The 17,167-nt window shown below is 37.7% G+C and overlaps 1 protein-coding gene across 3 annotated transcripts; it reads right to left on the bottom strand.

Annotated features, from left to right (window-relative positions):
* Nucleotides 1–798: 798 nt before the first annotated feature.
* tut7 (terminal uridylyl transferase 7) lies at nucleotides 799–16,566 on the bottom strand. Of its 3 annotated transcripts, none has more exons than XM_008418063.2 (29): nucleotides 16,464–16,566; nucleotides 15,024–15,420; nucleotides 14,175–14,329; nucleotides 13,977–14,093; nucleotides 13,667–13,844; nucleotides 13,445–13,533; nucleotides 13,253–13,304; nucleotides 13,054–13,123; nucleotides 11,810–11,936; nucleotides 11,584–11,703; nucleotides 11,326–11,463; nucleotides 10,878–11,055; nucleotides 9,549–10,222; nucleotides 9,319–9,469; nucleotides 8,595–8,681; nucleotides 7,963–8,063; nucleotides 7,756–7,813; nucleotides 7,164–7,267; nucleotides 6,991–7,080; nucleotides 6,792–6,905; nucleotides 6,627–6,704; nucleotides 5,808–5,985; nucleotides 5,687–5,734; nucleotides 5,502–5,593; nucleotides 5,307–5,422; nucleotides 5,021–5,211; nucleotides 3,303–3,376; nucleotides 3,158–3,221; nucleotides 799–2,194 (listed from the first exon to the last, which is right to left on the bottom strand). In XM_008418063.2, the coding sequence occupies exons 2-29, from the start codon at nucleotides 15,400–15,402 to the stop codon at nucleotides 2,136–2,138; spliced, it is 3,882 nt and encodes a 1,293-aa protein (XP_008416285.1). In that variant the 5' UTR covers nucleotides 15,403–15,420; nucleotides 16,464–16,566; the 3' UTR covers nucleotides 799–2,135. The 3 variants fall into 3 exon arrangements, 1 of the variants encoding a protein (XP_008416285.1); XR_534434.2 differs by lacking the exon at nucleotides 799–2,194 and adding an exon at nucleotides 4,590–4,659 and having other exon boundaries at nucleotides 3,208–3,221; XR_534433.1 differs by lacking the exon at nucleotides 799–2,194 and adding an exon at nucleotides 4,590–4,687 and having other exon boundaries at nucleotides 3,208–3,221.
* Between the last annotated feature and the right edge of the window lie 601 nt (nucleotides 16,567–17,167).

Consider the following 17,167-nt stretch of genomic DNA (forward strand, 5'->3'; position numbering starts at 1 on the left):
CTACAAATAAATCTACTAATGGGGTCACATTTACCTAATCTTAACTCATGAGGACCAGAATATTTCCATTGCCTTTGCACATTAAAGCTAAAAGCTGAATCTGTAAGTATAACGTACCTTTTATTATACCTGCATAAAATCCTTTACTATACATAACTTACATAATTTGTTAGGCTAACCCGACAAATAGCATTTATAGAACTGGACTGCACCGTAATGCACTCAGCAGCAGGTAGAAGGTTCAAGTCCAAAACCCCTTTCTGCAGTTTCCATGTTGCATATTGACCACTTGCCCAATGATTACTGGAGATGAGCACCAGCCACCAAGCAAGGATAAGAAGGTATAGCTGATGATTTGAACTGTTAGCCAAGTTCCTAGAATACAACTCGAAAGTAATTCATTTTTGCCTTGAAATTAAATGTTGAATTGGAGCTAGGAGCACAGGCATATTGGGGGAAACAAATGATGTGCACAGTGAATGACGTGTGAATAGCAACCGTGAAACAATAACTTTAGTATTTCATTATGTTAGAGGTGATGGTGCACAATAAAAAAAAAATTTCTAGAGTCTTTTGAACATTAATTGTTCCAAAGAGTGTACTTTCTACCCTGCTAATGTGCCAAAAGGAATTACCACACATTTTTTGAGCAGTAGGTTTTAGTCTCAATTTAAGATTTATTAGGGCAAATCTGAGCACTGTTTGCGAGTTTTAGATAGCGGATAAATTTATATAAATGTTTCATAGAAGTGCATATAAGGCAGTATTTGACAACAACAAAAAGGAAAGACTCCACACTGGATTGCAAATTGATGTTTAATTGGATTTTTTCCCCCCAGACAAAATGGATTGAAAGCCAGCCTTTCATGCCTGGATCAGGATTCCTTAATTATATATGAAAGCTTTGATCATTTGAGTCAACAAAATAAATTTAAGAAGGCTGGCAATAAAATCAATTATAACATTAGACCTGACCATGAAACCAAAATCTCTTTTTTTTTGTAGAAAAATTTAACAATAAATGCAGAATTTCCATAATTAACAATGAATGAAATCTTTTAGACAAACTAAGCAGCAAAAGAAAACTGAAGGCTGTGGACCTTCACAGTGCAGCTACCAATCTGTGGCACTAACAACAAAAGGACACGATTTACAAGTAGATGTGTGTGTGTGGAGTTTGCAGCAGGAAATACAGACGACTGGAACAGTCGGTGTGTTTTTTCTAAAAATAAAAAATAAAAAAAAATCCCAACCAGTGCAGGCGTGAAACATTGTCTCCAAACTGTTGCTGCACCTTCATCGTGTTTCCAGCATGTGTGGTGAAACGGCAGAGAATGTTCAGCTACTGTGCTCTGACATGCAGGCAGGTGAGAAACGGCGTAGTAGTGAAATTGTGACAGGAAATTGCAGTTTTGCAATAAAATAAATTTTTGCCTTTTCTTCAAATCAGACTTAATGGAGTATTCTGAGGGATTTGGACAGAAAAGAAAAGGCCTCAGTGCAGAACAAGAAAACAGAGAAGGTTTAAAATATATAGTTTGGAAACAAAAAGAAGAATGCTAATGGAAAAATAAAGAACATTAAAATTAACTTAATGAACATTAAAATGTACATCAAGTTCTTAAATCCGAATAAAAATCTTAATCTCTAGAAAGCAAAAACCACGTAAACTGAGCAATGTTTCATAACATAATGATTTTAGTTTGAAACTGTGTTTGTGAATCCAGCTGAGTAGATCATCAACATTCTTCATATTAATTTGAGCAGAAACAATGCTTTAGTATTTGCGTAACCCACCATCTTTGAGGGCATTTGGGAGAGGGATCTGAAATTGTTATTACTGGACTGCAGTGTAAACAAAAACAAACAAAAAAACCCTGAATGCAAACAGAGATACTGGACATGCATAATGGCTTCTCTTGATAAAACAAAAGCTTTAAAAGCTCCTCTGAGGAGGAAACACACATAAAAAGGCCCTATTTGGCTTCAAGTCTTGATGTCCAGGCTTTGGCTTTTTAATGGGCACCCAATGGCCCAGTAGTACCATTCAGATTTAAGGATTTCCCCCGAATCTGGGATGCAGTCTGCGGCGACAACAGCAGAAATCCTGTGATCTGAGTGTCCAGTGGCCCTTCTCACTCCTCTGGGTTTTTCCTTGGACCAGAACGACCTAAATTTCGACGAGCTAAGCTACCTAAGACAACACCAGAAAGCGGATGTTAAGGTTTGTGCAAATATAATTTTATCCAGACAAGATTAAATGAGGAAAAAAAAAGACAAGGCAGATGCACACACACACCATTCAAATAGATTCACAATGGGTTTATTTTTTACTCCTAAATCCAAGAAAAATGAATGAACAAATCATGTTCTCTGAACAAGATAAAAACAAACAGGAGGAGGACAAAGACGCAAAAATTTAGCCAAAGTAAAAACAAGACTGTGCTCCACAGTCTAGAGGAACATGGTGGAATCTGGGAATGGTGCAAATATGATACGTTCTTATTTTCTCCTCTCACCAACCCTAAAGACAATCACCCAGAATATAAAAATCCAATGTTAATTGGCTTTTTCAAAGGCCATCTATTGTTGACAGAAGTGAATGGATCACACAGTTAGTTGTTCTAACGGAAGAGCTGAAACATCATCATGCCACATTAATCTTATCTGCTATATGTGTCTGAAAACAAGACCAGTCTCCTTTATGAGGTCGGCTAAAGGTCAAAGCAGCTGAGCATCTAATGACAGTGCTAAGATTCCTCTGATTTAGGATTCTTTTTACTGGGATAGTTCAGGTAATTTTAAGTAAAATCTGTAAAGCAGAAATATCTGTAACTGTTATATCAAATCCCAGGGATTTTTGTTGTTGTCTGTCTGGCTCTGGTAGAGAGGATTTGGCAAATTTGTCCTTACTTTTCTCACTAAGTTTACGTCTTTGTCAACATAAGAGAAAGTAGCTGTTAGTGGGCAAGATGACATACATTGTGCCGGGAACAGAATACCTTTACAACCAAATGGGAAAAACTGAATGTCTACAGATAAATTTCTCCCAAAAACAGCTAAACAAAATAATAAATGTAGACTTATCTTATGTAAAATTAGCAATGCAATTAGAATAAATGTGTGGCATACAGGAAGACACTGGAAACTCAATTACCTGCTTGCGGACTTAGAATTACATTCTGTTGCTTTCTTCTCCTCTCTTCTTGTGCAGATAAGCCCTGAAAAACAACCACAATGTTATACAGCAGATCATAAGAGAAAAATCACTATGACTTTGGATTTAGTTCAAGAAAACAAACCTGTTTCTCCTTCTCTCTCAGATTTTTAAGGTGGCTTGATAAGGAGGACGTAAGGTTCTCCATTTTCACATTACCTGCAAAATGACAAACTAAGATAAAGGATGCAAAGGCACATCTCCAATTTATTCATCAATGTGTTGTACATTTCTCTGTTAAGAACTTTAACAAAACCAATATTTTAATAAACTATGATGTTTGAAGAAAATAAAGAAGCTAATATGTTCAAAGACCCATGGAAGATGTCAATATGAAGTCATCTTGTCTAATGCATAAAAGCCTACAACTGATCCAACTTTTGGCTGCATTTACTTTCAGTTCTAACACAATGAGCGAGTAAATTTGTCTAACTTTGAGAATTGACAGCTGGGACTATCTTCATCCTAAAAAAAGATACTTCTCCTTTTTTCCCCCCTGTCCCATCACACTTTACATAGGACTCCTTACTTTCTTTCACTGCCATTTCCAAAGACACTGAGGCCTCAATTCAACCGTTCTCTGAAAACGATTTTCCAAAAATACTTGGAATGAAATATCTAGTTTGAAACTCCCATGTGATACTCCAAAACCTCTACAGAAATTACCAAAATTAAATATGTTTTCATGTTATAGAACAAACTCATAATAGCGAGATGATCCCTGTAGGTTGGGAGGGTGTGGTAACGTAAGATTTAAAATAGAAAACCATGTATTAATTTGTCTTATTACACAGAAACATGGTGGTCTCTTCAAAGAGTTTACTCTCTATATTGAAGATTGAAAAACAGTCTAATTCAGTGGTCTCCTCTCCATCTTTGGTGCAAAGTTTCAGCTGCATTAAAATAAATATCCCCCTTACTGTGGAAATTATACACTCTTGTCCGACTAAAACTCGCCCGCAAAACTCCAGAACCAGTGGAGCTTTTGCCCTAATCCAGTAACTAATTATACTGCGAGAGTGTATATTCAGAAAAGAAAACATTTCAATCTAGAAAATTTCATTCCTCTCTATCTGACCCACGCTTTTGTATGTTTCAATGACCTTTTTATCAACAATGCCTTTGGATCTCTTACTCAAATCTAAGAAAAATGTGATATTACACATGAATATATCAACAAGTTTGTCCCTTCCTTTAATCTCAGTTACCAAATTTCCCTGATGCATCAAACATAAACACAGGAAATGTCTCCCTTACCTTTGGAGTCTAACACTAGAGGGTTAGCATCATTTTTATTCAATGTATATTTGAGGAAGCAGAGATTCATACTTAAACGAGTTAACTCATCATTTTGTGCTCAACACTGCTCTACCTTGCTGTAATCTAGATGTTTGTCCTGGCTGTGGAACTGTCATTCTACCCTCTTGTGGCTCTTTTCGGTACTGAAGGAAATACCAACAATTATTTCTCCTTAGAAAACAACAACAAAAAAAAAATCATTATCATTTGCTTGTCTTCTGGCAAGACAGATACTCAATGGTTCAAGACAAAGGTCTGCTACTAACTGGGTAAACTGGCTGCTATTTTTGATTTTTGTCAGGGCACCAGATCATCCTCTAGGTTCAAATACATAAAGAAATTTGTAAGCTAGACGTTCAGTTCAATTGTTTTACTACAGATCAGCTTCAGTTGAGATGTTGAGAAGTTTCTATATATGTTTTAGTGCATCTCATCCTCTTTGTTTATTATTATTTTTGAAATTTAATAATAAATATCTTTGAGAAAAAAAATCCATCCAAGAACCTGCGGGGCTTCTGTAAAGGTGACAGTCCTTCTTGATGTGGGTGCCTGATCCACACAGGAAGCAGCAGCGCATGTCCAGTGCATCTCGTTTCTTCCAGTGTTCATTCCTGTACCTGACTGGATCCATGAACTCCTCTGTTGAATCGTGAAAGTGCTCTGACCTGTTTTCCGATTCCCGTCTGTGCTTCGGTCTGCGACAAAACAAGCAGTGTGTCACATAACGCTCCAAGCATCTGAGTCGGAAACACGGATGGATTCAAACAAAACGTGCTGCGGTTATACCCACTTGTTGCGCATCGGGCAGTCTTTCAAAAAGTGTCCGATCTTTCCACAGACGCGGCAGCAGCGATCGTTTGGCGCAACTTCTCCCTCGGTCAGGACTTCAGGGTCAAAGAAATACTCCTGCACACAAGAATTAGATTAACACTAATAAAAAAATAATAAAATATAAAATTATGAAGACTAGATTTCCGAAACACACCATTTCACTGGGATACTCTGGTGGTAAACCTTTCATGGGTGTGCCAAACACTCTTCTTCCGTTGATGAACGCCTTCATGATAAAGTTTGTCACTGTTTAGATGACAAAGTAACACATAAGAATACATATATACAATACTGACACTATAAATATATAGATTACAAATAAAGGAACAGAAATCATACTTCTCCTGGAGAGACCAGCACCCAAATTATGATTCAGGTCAAAAGGATCTGGAATGAGAAAAGAGAATTTCGGGAACCGTCTGACAGTAAACTTTGAACTGTGAGTGTCAGTAAAACTGACCTTCAATGACAATGTACTTGGACGTCCACTGTTTGTTGAACGTGGTGAGGCGGGTATGCTGTCGGATACAAACAACATGCTCTCTGAAGTCAAAGTCCTCTGTGTAGAAGCGGAGCAGACCGAGCCAGAGCTCCCCCACAGACTCGGTGTTCTGTCCATGCAGGGGCCAGTGACAAGGCTGCAGGTGGAAGATAATCACAAATCATGTTATTGATTTGAATGAGCACTAACAGTGCCTTGCTTAAGTAGTTATGGTGATAAACCACCAAAAGTTGTGTGAAACTGAAGGAAAAATTTATACGTTTTTTAAGATGATTCAAAATAAAAATCTGTAAAGTATTGTATATATTTGAGACCTTTTCCATTGTATCATTAAAGCCTTGTATAGTCAATTTACAAACCGGCATGTAAATGCCTCAGCACTGTTCAGACTTTTATTTGTAAAAGTCATGTTTCATTTAGATTCTTCACAATGACACAGCATTTCTATAGTAAATCACCTAAGGCCTTGTACACACATAACAGGGTCCTTAAAAAAAACTAATATAATAATGTCACAGATTGTAATGTGCGGGCGGGACCTAAATCTCCATTTTCAAATCTCCACTTTGGTCAGGTTTTTCATAAATAATCATTTTAGTGGTGTTGAATAGAGTTTTTGTGTGGATGAAAAGCAGAAATGCTAAAAAAAAGTTTTAATTTTCCTAAATATATGGCTATGTGTGGATTTGACCTAAAATCTCAATAAAATCCATTATTTGTGGAAAAACTTAATAGGTTATGTATTCCTCTGCAAGGCACTTGAAGTAACATTCTCACCAGTGTTTTCAAATCATCAAAGAAATAAACGTTCCAGCCATCAACAAGAACTTCCGGCTTCGTTTTTCCACCATAAATCTGCAAAACAACAACACGTGGGTAAATGAAGGATTCTAGCTCAGAAAGGTCAGGTTGGGCATTTCAACGGTATGTTGTCTGCTGTACCTCTTGCAGAACAGGGATGACTGGCGGGTTTCTCTGCTGAAGGAAGAACAGCACCATGAGAGTGTAGGCGTAGGATGAGAGGCTGCCACGGGAAGCATCTCCAATGTCGCACATCTTTAGAGGGAAAGCAGAGAATGAGACACTGCATAAACAAACCCCAAAAAAAGATGCTTTAGTTGAGTACATTTTGCGCGTTCACCTTTGCAAAAACCTTCATAATATAACAGAGTATCTTCACTCTTCTGTCTATTGCAGCATATGATGCTAGCAGGCGTGTGTTATGCAAGGCCTGGGGAAAAAACACAACAACAGCTTTTAATGGCCTGTCAATAATAATGATAAATAAAGCAAAGGACAGGAGCTGATTCCTACCAGTGTGTTGTAGAGGCTGATGTCTCCCTCCAATCCAGTGCGAAGATGGTAAAACTTAACAATGGGTACTTTAGCTGTGGTGATGGGAAGAATGTTCCTAAGACCTGGCAACAGAATAGAATAGAATAGAAATATAATTTATTTTCCCACAATGGGGAAATTCAGATGATATTTTAGCATAAACAGTGTTAACTAATGTTCCTCAAACAATTCAACTTTACAAAATTAGACAAAAAGTCAATCCTTAATTTAAGGTGGGAAAACAAAAAAATGAGATATTACTGGAATATTTTTACTGCAAAATTAATTAATCTAAAAAAAAAATAAAATAAAATAACTTGTGCAACAACATAGATCAATCTCCAGGAGTCCTCAAATCCAGGCCTCCAAGCCTTGTATAATGTAACTTTTTAGCTGTGTCTCTGGTTCAGCACATTTCAATCAAATATCTGAATGACCTCCTCGGTGCAGCCGAGCTCTCCAGAGTGCGTTGACGCAGAAACACATCTAAAACCTGCAGGCCGCTGGCCCTCGGGGCCTGGATTGAAGGGTCTCTGCTCTAGCCTATTTAATCACTGCTGCTCTGTCATACCTGGGTGTTTCTTCAGCTGTCTTGCCAGGCCTCTAATGATATTAATGCAGTCAACGTCCTGTCAGAGAAAAGTGTATTCTTATGCTTCCTTCTCCAGAAAAAGAAGTTCATTATGTGATCAAACTTTAATTGGCGTAACGTAAAATGTTTACAATAAATGCCATCGAATAGAAGCACAAAAATCTGACAAACGGATAAATAACTTACATCCATGGTTTCCTTTCCCTCCAAAACCATGCAGATATCAAGATCACTCTGCCTGAAGCCAAAACCATTTTTGGATGAGCCAAACAATTGTAGTCGAGCCCCTGTGCAGAAAAAATGGACCAAAAAGAACCAACAATCTTATAAGTATGGTGATGTGAAAAACTGACACATCATCATCATCATTCAATCACAGGTAAACTTTGGTCATTGCACCACTTAGTCAGCCTTTCTCTTAGTCAGAGATTTTTATACTGCTATGTACTTTGGTAAGCAGAGGAGTTTATGGTCGACTCATTAACTGCAAAGTGTTCAGGTTCTCTGGCTGCTAAACGTCACTGCAGCACCAACTGCTTTTCTCAGGTTATCACACATATATGCCCCAGATAAGCAAACTGACAAATATTCTGTTTTCATCAAACTTGCTAAACTTCCTGATGATCAAATACTGTCAGTAGCTGCTTCCCCCTTTGATTCCAATGGAAGTAGCAGAGAGTATTTCGTTTGTTCTGGAGCAGTGTTGAACGTTATGGGAACATTTTTTCCCTTGACTGACAGGTCAAAAAGCTAGTTTCAGTTAAAAACAAAAAACAAACTAAACCAAATAACAGGATGAAAAACATGATTCACTTTACCAGCAAACTGTCGTCTAACAAAGCTCTCCAAGTCTTGAAGGATGAGTTCTCTTACACCATTTTCCAGGTCATCAGGGGCAAAATCAGCTAAAAAAAAAAAAAACCAATAAAAATGAAAACACAAATCACTTTGTGGTAACTTGGACCTAGCAGTGAAGTCATCGCATTTAAAAGCGATGACTTCAGGAGTTATCGTAGGACTCCCTAGTTACTGGACAAAAAAAGAAAAAGTATTTAACCACCACCTCCCTCAATGTTTCCTTCTTTGACTGAAACAAGCAATAAATTAATTCAATGTAAGTAGATGTAACATGAATATATTAAGAATATCTAGCCTGAAACAAATACAGCAGATTTGTAGTGTTTCTGGATATTATTTATGCTTATGGTTAAATCTTGCAGCTCATGGGGCATCAAACAACTCAACTACCGAATAGAAAACTTCAATAATGCTTTTAAGATGTTGCACACACTGGACAATTTTCGAAAAACACACGGAGTGGCACAAAAACTGTGTTTGCCCCCTTACAGTGTTGCCTGTTTTAGGTTTCTTTGGTCAGATTTAAAATGTTTCAGATAATAAAATGACTTTCAATGAAGAAAGTTGTTTTCAAGTGATGCTTTAATTTATTAAAGAGATTAGTTCTCTCAACTTCACGTTTGCTGCAAGTAAAGAACAGGACCGCTCCCCAAAGTGAATCAACTGAATGATGCCAGGACTTACTGTAGCATTGCTCGCAGACTCTGTTAAGGACACAGAGGAAGTCCGGCGTTAGAGGCGGCAGCGGATCCAGCTCCACCTTCTTAAAATCCTCCGGGCAGTCTTTCTTCAGATGTCCATCACGTTTGCACAAGCTGCACACCACTATGTGTGACTACAAAAGTATTATAGTGAGCTTAATTTGGACGATTAAGGTTTTAGATGCTAAAAGTAAAAAATGGTGCCAAACTTACCTTTCCTTTGGTAAAAGCTTGCTTGGTGAACTCGTAAGCATATTGGCTTAGCTGTTGGTATTGATTTTTGGTGCTTTCATTTTTAGTTTTTCTCATTGAAGGTGAAAGCCTGACATGTGCCAGCTCCTCTTCCTCCTCTTCATCCAGAGAACCAGGTGTGTCCAAATCCTGAGGCTCCTCGTCAGAGAGAAGTTCCTCTCCAGAGATCTCATCCACAGGGAAAATGTCCTCGTCCTCTGTTGTTAAGCTGTCCAAGTGCTCTCGATCATGCGGCTGGCTATCAACGTCAAGATCCTCGTCCTGCTCTTCCTCATCCTCCTCATCCTCTGAGAAACTACTCTTGCCCAGGTCGGCCTTTTCCTTTTCCTGCTCTTCGTCGGAGTCGCTGCATTCCTCAACTTCTTCCTCTTCTTCAATGATGCAGTCAGAGTCATCAGGGCCGTCATCTGCACCCTGAGTCTGGCTGGGGGACTGGAGGGAAAGCTGACTGAAAACTGACAGGCCGCTGGCTCCTTCATTCAGGCCCTGCTTGGCTTCGTCTCTGTGGTTAGCAGCAGACTTATTGAGCGGAAGAGCAAAGTACTTGTACGTAGTCTTGAGGCAGTGGAGGATGTAGTCAAACATTTGCTGGCTGTTCACAGTGCGGGCCACGTTTCTCTTTACAGCAAACGGGTCTGAAAAACAGCACATTTTCTCAGTTTTAAAGCATGTTTTCACAAGTAATCACCCCAGTTTTAAAGTCCTTCCACTGCCTACCTGCAGCTCAGAGAATAGACTTTAAAATACTTTAGTTAGTTTAAAAATCACTGAAGAGCTTATTATCAAAATACATTAAGGAGCTGCTGTTGTTTTATAAACCTTCAAGACCACTTTGGTATTCTGGTTCCTGTCTTTTATGATGAAGTTGTCGTAGAGAAGGGGGAGGAGCAAGGAATGAGCAAGGGCCATGGAAAACTGTCCAGATGCAGGACAAGTAAACTGGCATTTAAAATGAAAGAATCTGATCCCCTGCCCTAACCTGTTGGTGCATCACTTTCCAAATAAAATGTAAATTAATTTAAAAAGTTAACAGACTGAAGATATATGTTCAGCCTTCAGAGCTTTCAGGTGCCACCAAATATCAAGGTAGTCGAGTAAAAATCTAAATTCACGTGCAGAAATAAAACACATTTTTTACAGCAAAGAATTTGAATGAGTTGTGTCCTCCTGATATGTTGAGAATAAAGTGAATAAAGTTTGCGGTTCTTAAAGTGAAAAGCCTCCTAGAGGGATGAACGCTGTATGGCATATTTTATAAATGAGAGCAGTTAACTTTAAAGAGCTTCTGACCCTCGACAGCGATGCGTTTCTTCGGCCAGTCTTTCATCTCTCTCGAGAGGACGGCGTTGGTTCGCACACCGATCACGTTGTCGGCCATGACGAACTCCAGTGAGTAGAAGCGGAGCATCTCTATCCAAAGGAGCCCAACCTCCACCGGTAGATGGGAACTCTGGAACACCAGTGGTACCTGGAAGTCACATCCAACTTGCATGAGTTAAATTAATACCTCTGAAGTGTTCGTTTGAAGCAAAACATGTTCAGTTTTCCACAATTAAACATAAACTCAATATATATTTATTTAAATGTTTTGATTGTGTTTCACTGATTTTGTTTCCATGCTTCTTCTCATTAAGTTTTGCAAATCTGTTATGGATGAAACATCTTATTCTGATGATGGTAAACCTTACACATTTTAAAAACTATTTTAAAATTGACTAATTGTTAATTTTATGATTACCTTCCCCTTCATGATGGAGCTCTCTGCTGGCTCAGTGGATTCTTTGGAGGAAGGGACGTTGTAGGTCCAGTGAATATACTCTTCGTCAGTATGTGTGAGGTTGAAGGCTGACAGCCTGCTCAGTGAAAACACCTTAATCTAAAAACAATCAAATCCCAAGATTAGTTCCTACAGAAAGCAAATGGACAGAGCTAAACATCGGTTCCAGATTTAATTCATTTCCCAGAAGAAATGTAAAAAAAAAAAAAAAACACACACCCCCTGGTTCAGATAAGTCGGCAAGAGAGGCTCTTTACGCTTCTGTAAGTAGAAGATAACCATGAGGGCAAACACATATGGAGGCAACCCTCCTTCCTCTGGACGGTCGATTTCACAGATCTACATAAAAGCAGAAAATCAAGGTAAGTTTTTTCAACATGGAAGTCTGCATGCTCTGTCAGCTGTACACACTGCCTGGTTAACCTGGGATAAACAGGAGACATACCTGTGCCCAGTGTCTGAGGCCCAAGACCAGAGGGAGGAGAAGACGTTCCATGTTGGCAAGAGCAGACAAGTAGGAAGTGGTCTGGAAAGCGTTTTCATTCCCAGCACTCACTTTGCAGATTAAGCCACTGTTGGGATAAATTATATTTTCCTGTCATGAAAACTTTACAACTTTTGTACCCACAGATACATAAAATATATTGCAAACTTATCTATTCCCAGTTGGCTCTTTTAGTTTTGTTGAATGCATCTACAATTTATGTACTGGATCATAAAAACTGTAGTTGCCATAAAACTGCGCTAATTCCAATTACAAAAATAAATTTACCTGATGGAAAAACACCAGCTTAAAAAAATAAATAACCCTTTTCAATTAAAAGTTTCAGAGCTGGGCTGAGTACAACAAAATTGGTGTACTTTTGCAAAACTGCAATGGAATCACTTGTTTTGCATCACGCCAGTATGTTACTGCTTCAAATAAGCAGTACAGTTTTATTATGACACTGTAGATGTACAACACTCACTGCAGTCCTCTTCATAAAGAGAAGAGGTCAGTACAGGAATAGTCTATTTGTATTCAACAATCGGATGCAGAAGACTAGAAGTAAATGCCTCGAATACAAATACAACAAGGTTAAAATGCTTAGAAGCTTTACTTTCATGTGTTTTTGATGTTTATGTAAAGTTTTTCAATTGTTGCCTTATTCAACTGTAAATGTGCCTGTAAAACTGAAACCCTTCTGCTCTTGCTGCATCACTTTCACTGTGGGACAACCTTTAAAAAATAGGACTGAAGAAACCGTAAGACAGACCGGCGTCCCAGTCCGTCTTCCTGTCTGGCCAACAAGGACGTTACTGCAACGCTACTAGACGCAGGAATTTAGCTTTGCACTCCCTAACAATAACATTTATAAAAGAGTAAAAAAAATACAACAAAAAAGAAACACTGAAAAGAAAAAAAATCTAATGTAATGAAAGAAAACCCATTAAAGATGGGGAGAGCTATTACTTAAGATCATTCTAAAAGATCTCGAAAATATTTTAACTCTTTTGAAGCTAAGTGTGAAGAAAAAAAGGCGTTTCAACTACTTTTTCACATTAAGAAAATAAGGCAACTGCCAAATATAAAGAAGACTGCAACAAGGTATCAACATGGGCTTCTGCCTTGTTTGCTCAATTAAATCAAGCAATACTCCTAATTTTAAAACATATTTTCACCCACTGAATCTGATCATTGGCACTAACCTCTTTCTTTCTTTACAGATGACCACAGGCACCCTGGCATGAAAGTCTGCTTCCACATGATAAAAATAAGCTGAAAAGAATTAAATAAATAAAACAGAAGACATGAAATAATTTAATGCACATTAGCAGCAATGACAGTTTTTATTGTTATGGTGGGATTTCCTCGTTAAAGGATGGTTTTAAGAATAAGGTGACTTACGACTCTCAGAGAGGGCCTCCTTAACCACCAACAAGACATCTGGCTGATGCATCTGTGAATAAATTCCAATTCAAGAATAAATTCAATACACATCAATAAGAAACGGGATGAGCGTGGGAAAATCTACAACCCAATATGAAAAAACGATTTATTCCACGTGTCAGGCATAGCGATAAGACATGCATTACTTACGTGAGGTGGGTACTGAACGTCAATGTTGACATCAGAGTCCTTAAATCCAAACTTTGTGCAAGATGAGCCATAAAGCCTGAGCCGTATTTCTGCAAGACGAGAAAATAAAACAAGACTCCAATAGAACTGTCACAAATTAGTCAATAGATTTAAATAGTGTGACCCGACAGTCTGTGACATCCAGGTCATTAGGTAAAAATAAAATAAATTTAAAAAAATCACCTGACAGGACGGACAGTAGAACGTCTTGCATGACGGAAACAACACTCTCTCTCTTCAAAACATCCTGGTCATTCATCCCATGCTCATGGACAACCGCCTTCAGAGCTGCAGTCACTGCACTGATGTGCTCTGGACCAGGAGGCATGATCTCAGTTAGCATCAGCTGCTCCTGTTTCTCCTGTGAACACAAACAAAAACATATGCAGCGGTTTTCCAAAGGATTCAGACTCCTCCAACTTTATCACATTTTTGTCAAATTACAACCCAAAACGTCATTGAAATCGCAAAATAATTCTAAATAATTGCTTACCCGAGCCCTCTTCTTGTGCCGTTTGTCTCTGACGTGTTTGAAAGCATGAGGTATAGATTCCAGGGGAATATCACACAAAGCGCAGGTGTAAAGTGCACCAGGATTGCCATGGGAATTCTAAAAACAAAAGTCACTAGTACAATGTTCTTGAAGTCAAGGTGTAAATAGTTTAAATACTGTGTATTTGACAGTCAGTACCTTCCTTAGTGGGTATATTTCATCTCTCTTTAGTTTTTTCTCTGCTTGGCGTGTGGTTTGGAGGTCTTGAACTGAGACTCTGGCTTCCTCCATTTCAAGGCCCTTACACTCTTCAGCCAAGGCTTTCTTCTTGTTTCTGTTTCTACGTCTTCTTCCTTCAGAATAAGAAATTAAAGTAGTGATGTGTAGGCATATCACAAATGGTATGCAGGGAACTCGAACAGATTTAAGATACAACCCCAATTCCAACAAAGTTGGGATGTTGTGTAAAACAAACAAAAACTGAATAAGAAGATTTGCAAATTATTTTTGATCTGTATTCAACTGATTTCACCACAAAGATAAGCTTTATAATGTTCAAACACATAAGAGATAATTCACTTTTGGAGTGCAACACATTCCAAAAAGTTGGGACAGAGGTAAGTTTACCACCTCATCCTTTATACCCCATCATGACACTCACCTGTTTTAAATGAACCTGTTCACCTCTGGAATGTTTGAGCTTTCCTCAACTTTTCAAATCTTGTGTAGCTTCTGTTCTGACTCTTTAGGAACATGTTGCAGGGATCAAATTCCAAATGAGTTAATATTTTCAAAACCACAATAAAATTAAGTTTTCCGCTTGAACATTAAATAATGTTGTATTATGTTTTAGGAACATCTTGTGTTTGCAGTGTATTCAACTGAATGTAGGTCAAAAGAATCACTGTCAGAATCATTCTGTTTTTATTATGCTTTACCAAACATCACAACTTCATTGGAACAACGTAATTATCACATTTGAACACATTTTAGTTTTAATTTGTATTCTTCTGTCGTCACACACAACTATTTTCCAAAAGATCTCACCAGGTTTATGAGAGACGTCATCTGTGTCCTCTCTCATTCCGTACTCATTTGAACTTTCTTCCTGGGCTCTCCTCCTCCAGTCGTGCTGCTGCGAATGTCCTCTCCAATTTTCCTCTTGACTGAAATCGTCTCTCCGAGAGGGGCTTTGACCACCTCTGAATCCACCAGGCGAGTAGCCCAGGGGGCCCAGGCCTCCCTTCTTGGGACTTGCATTGTTGGGACCACCCTGGCTCTTCTTGCCGTGCTGACCTCCCTCCGATCGTGAGTTATGTCCACGAACCTGGTCCTGCATTTTCCAATTTTCTCCCTTGCCAGATGCTGTAGCTCCCTTCTCCCTGCTTTTCTGTTTAGACCTATAGGATTTGCTCGAGTTTTCCATGATTCACTTTTGCTATAACTGCAGGATGACATGTAATTGTAATTTAGAATTGTTTTTTTGAATTGTCCAAGGTGTAAAAAAATGTAAGAATAAACAACAGCGTTTAAATAAAAGCTATACAATTCAATTCTGGAACTATTTTCAAATAAAACAGTGCAAAAACCATAAACAGAACAAAATTAACACAGACAATTCAAAAGACACACATGAATTGTGTAGTAGTAACTATAGAAACTTGTAATAATTTGTTTTAGCAATTTTAGTCATTTTGAGACATTGTTTTGCAACAGTATTTCTGTTAAAAAGACTAAATAAAATCTGTCTAGTTGACATTCTTCAAAGCCTCCAACTTTGACACATAGCTTTTTTATGCAAATCGTTTATGAGGACAACAAATTATTTAAAAAGAAACAAACAGCATTAATAGTTCTTTAATCAGAATCCACTCGACTAAAACTAAATATCCACTTAAAGTCGGTGTTTGTGTTCTTATCAGCTTGCTTTCTGACTTTTAACCTCTAACTTTTATTGGTAGATACTGACAAGAGTAGAAATTTCATTCGACGGGAAGAACGTCTAAAATAAAATTAATCGAAACATAAAACTATATGAGTAAAACATACAAGCAACAAACATTAAGGCTGCTATTTTCGGATAGACTTCTATTAGGCAACACGGCTCAATATACGTGGCTAACTGTGAGTCATTAACCAATGACTGTAAGGTTTTTTAGCTTAAGTTAGCAGCGTCTGCAGCATGAATTCCCGCTACCACTTCCTCGAGTTAAACCACAATAATTACGAACGTAACCAACAAATAACATACATGTTGGATAAATCCAAGACAGCTCACCGCCGCGTCGTAACATAGCTAATGTTAGCTGCTAATGTTTAGCTTGCTACTTAGGATAGCTACACAGTTAGCCCAGATGCTAATGTTACGTTTTGTGTTGCGTTTTCTTTTCGTCGGTAGCTGTGGTCTATGAAGCCTTTTGTTAAGAGACACATACAAGAGTACACATTGTTGTTAAAATACATTATATTCGTGGACATGATACATACTTGTCGGGTTGTTCATGTTGTCTTGCTGTTGAGTTTGAAAGATGACGTAAAGGACAAGGGCAGGCTTTTTTTCTTTTTTTTTTTTATATCATGAGCATTAAAGTGAAGTATCACACAGTTACAAATAAAATATGCATATCATGAAAGATAAAAAGCCCCGACAATATTATACAATAAAATAAAAGATGAACGCTGCAAATAAATTGGAATAACACTGACTAAAATACAATAAACTAGGTAAATCATGACCGAAAAGGAAGTGCATCGTCATAACCTTTAGCACATATAAGATCAATAACCCCTATAAGCCACAAGTTAAAACAGGTTTTTGTCAAAGAAAAAATATTTCTTGTAATAGAAAAATAACAGAAGACAATCAATTCTTATAAAAGTGAACCTGAATTACATGAAAGTCACTAAAGAAACAGTACAATGATAGTACAAGTAAAATACAACAAAATAGAGAAGTGCTAAAGAAGGATATATTTTTGCAGGAAATAAAACTATAAAAAGAAAAATGAATTACTGTAATAATGAAATTAGATATCACACAAAATAAAAATAATTAAAATATAACAGAAAAATTATGAAAGACAATGACAACAGCAGTGCAATATACCGTCGACTATCCGAAATTTTGAATCAGCTATTAGTCCAGGCATTAATTAAAATAAATAAAAATAAAAATCTTAAAACTGGTAACT

This window comes from Poecilia reticulata, linkage group LG9 (assembly GCF_000633615.1).
Source record: "Poecilia reticulata strain Guanapo linkage group LG9, Guppy_female_1.0+MT, whole genome shotgun sequence".
Classification (NCBI taxonomy): domain Eukaryota; kingdom Metazoa; phylum Chordata; class Actinopteri; order Cyprinodontiformes; family Poeciliidae; genus Poecilia; species Poecilia reticulata.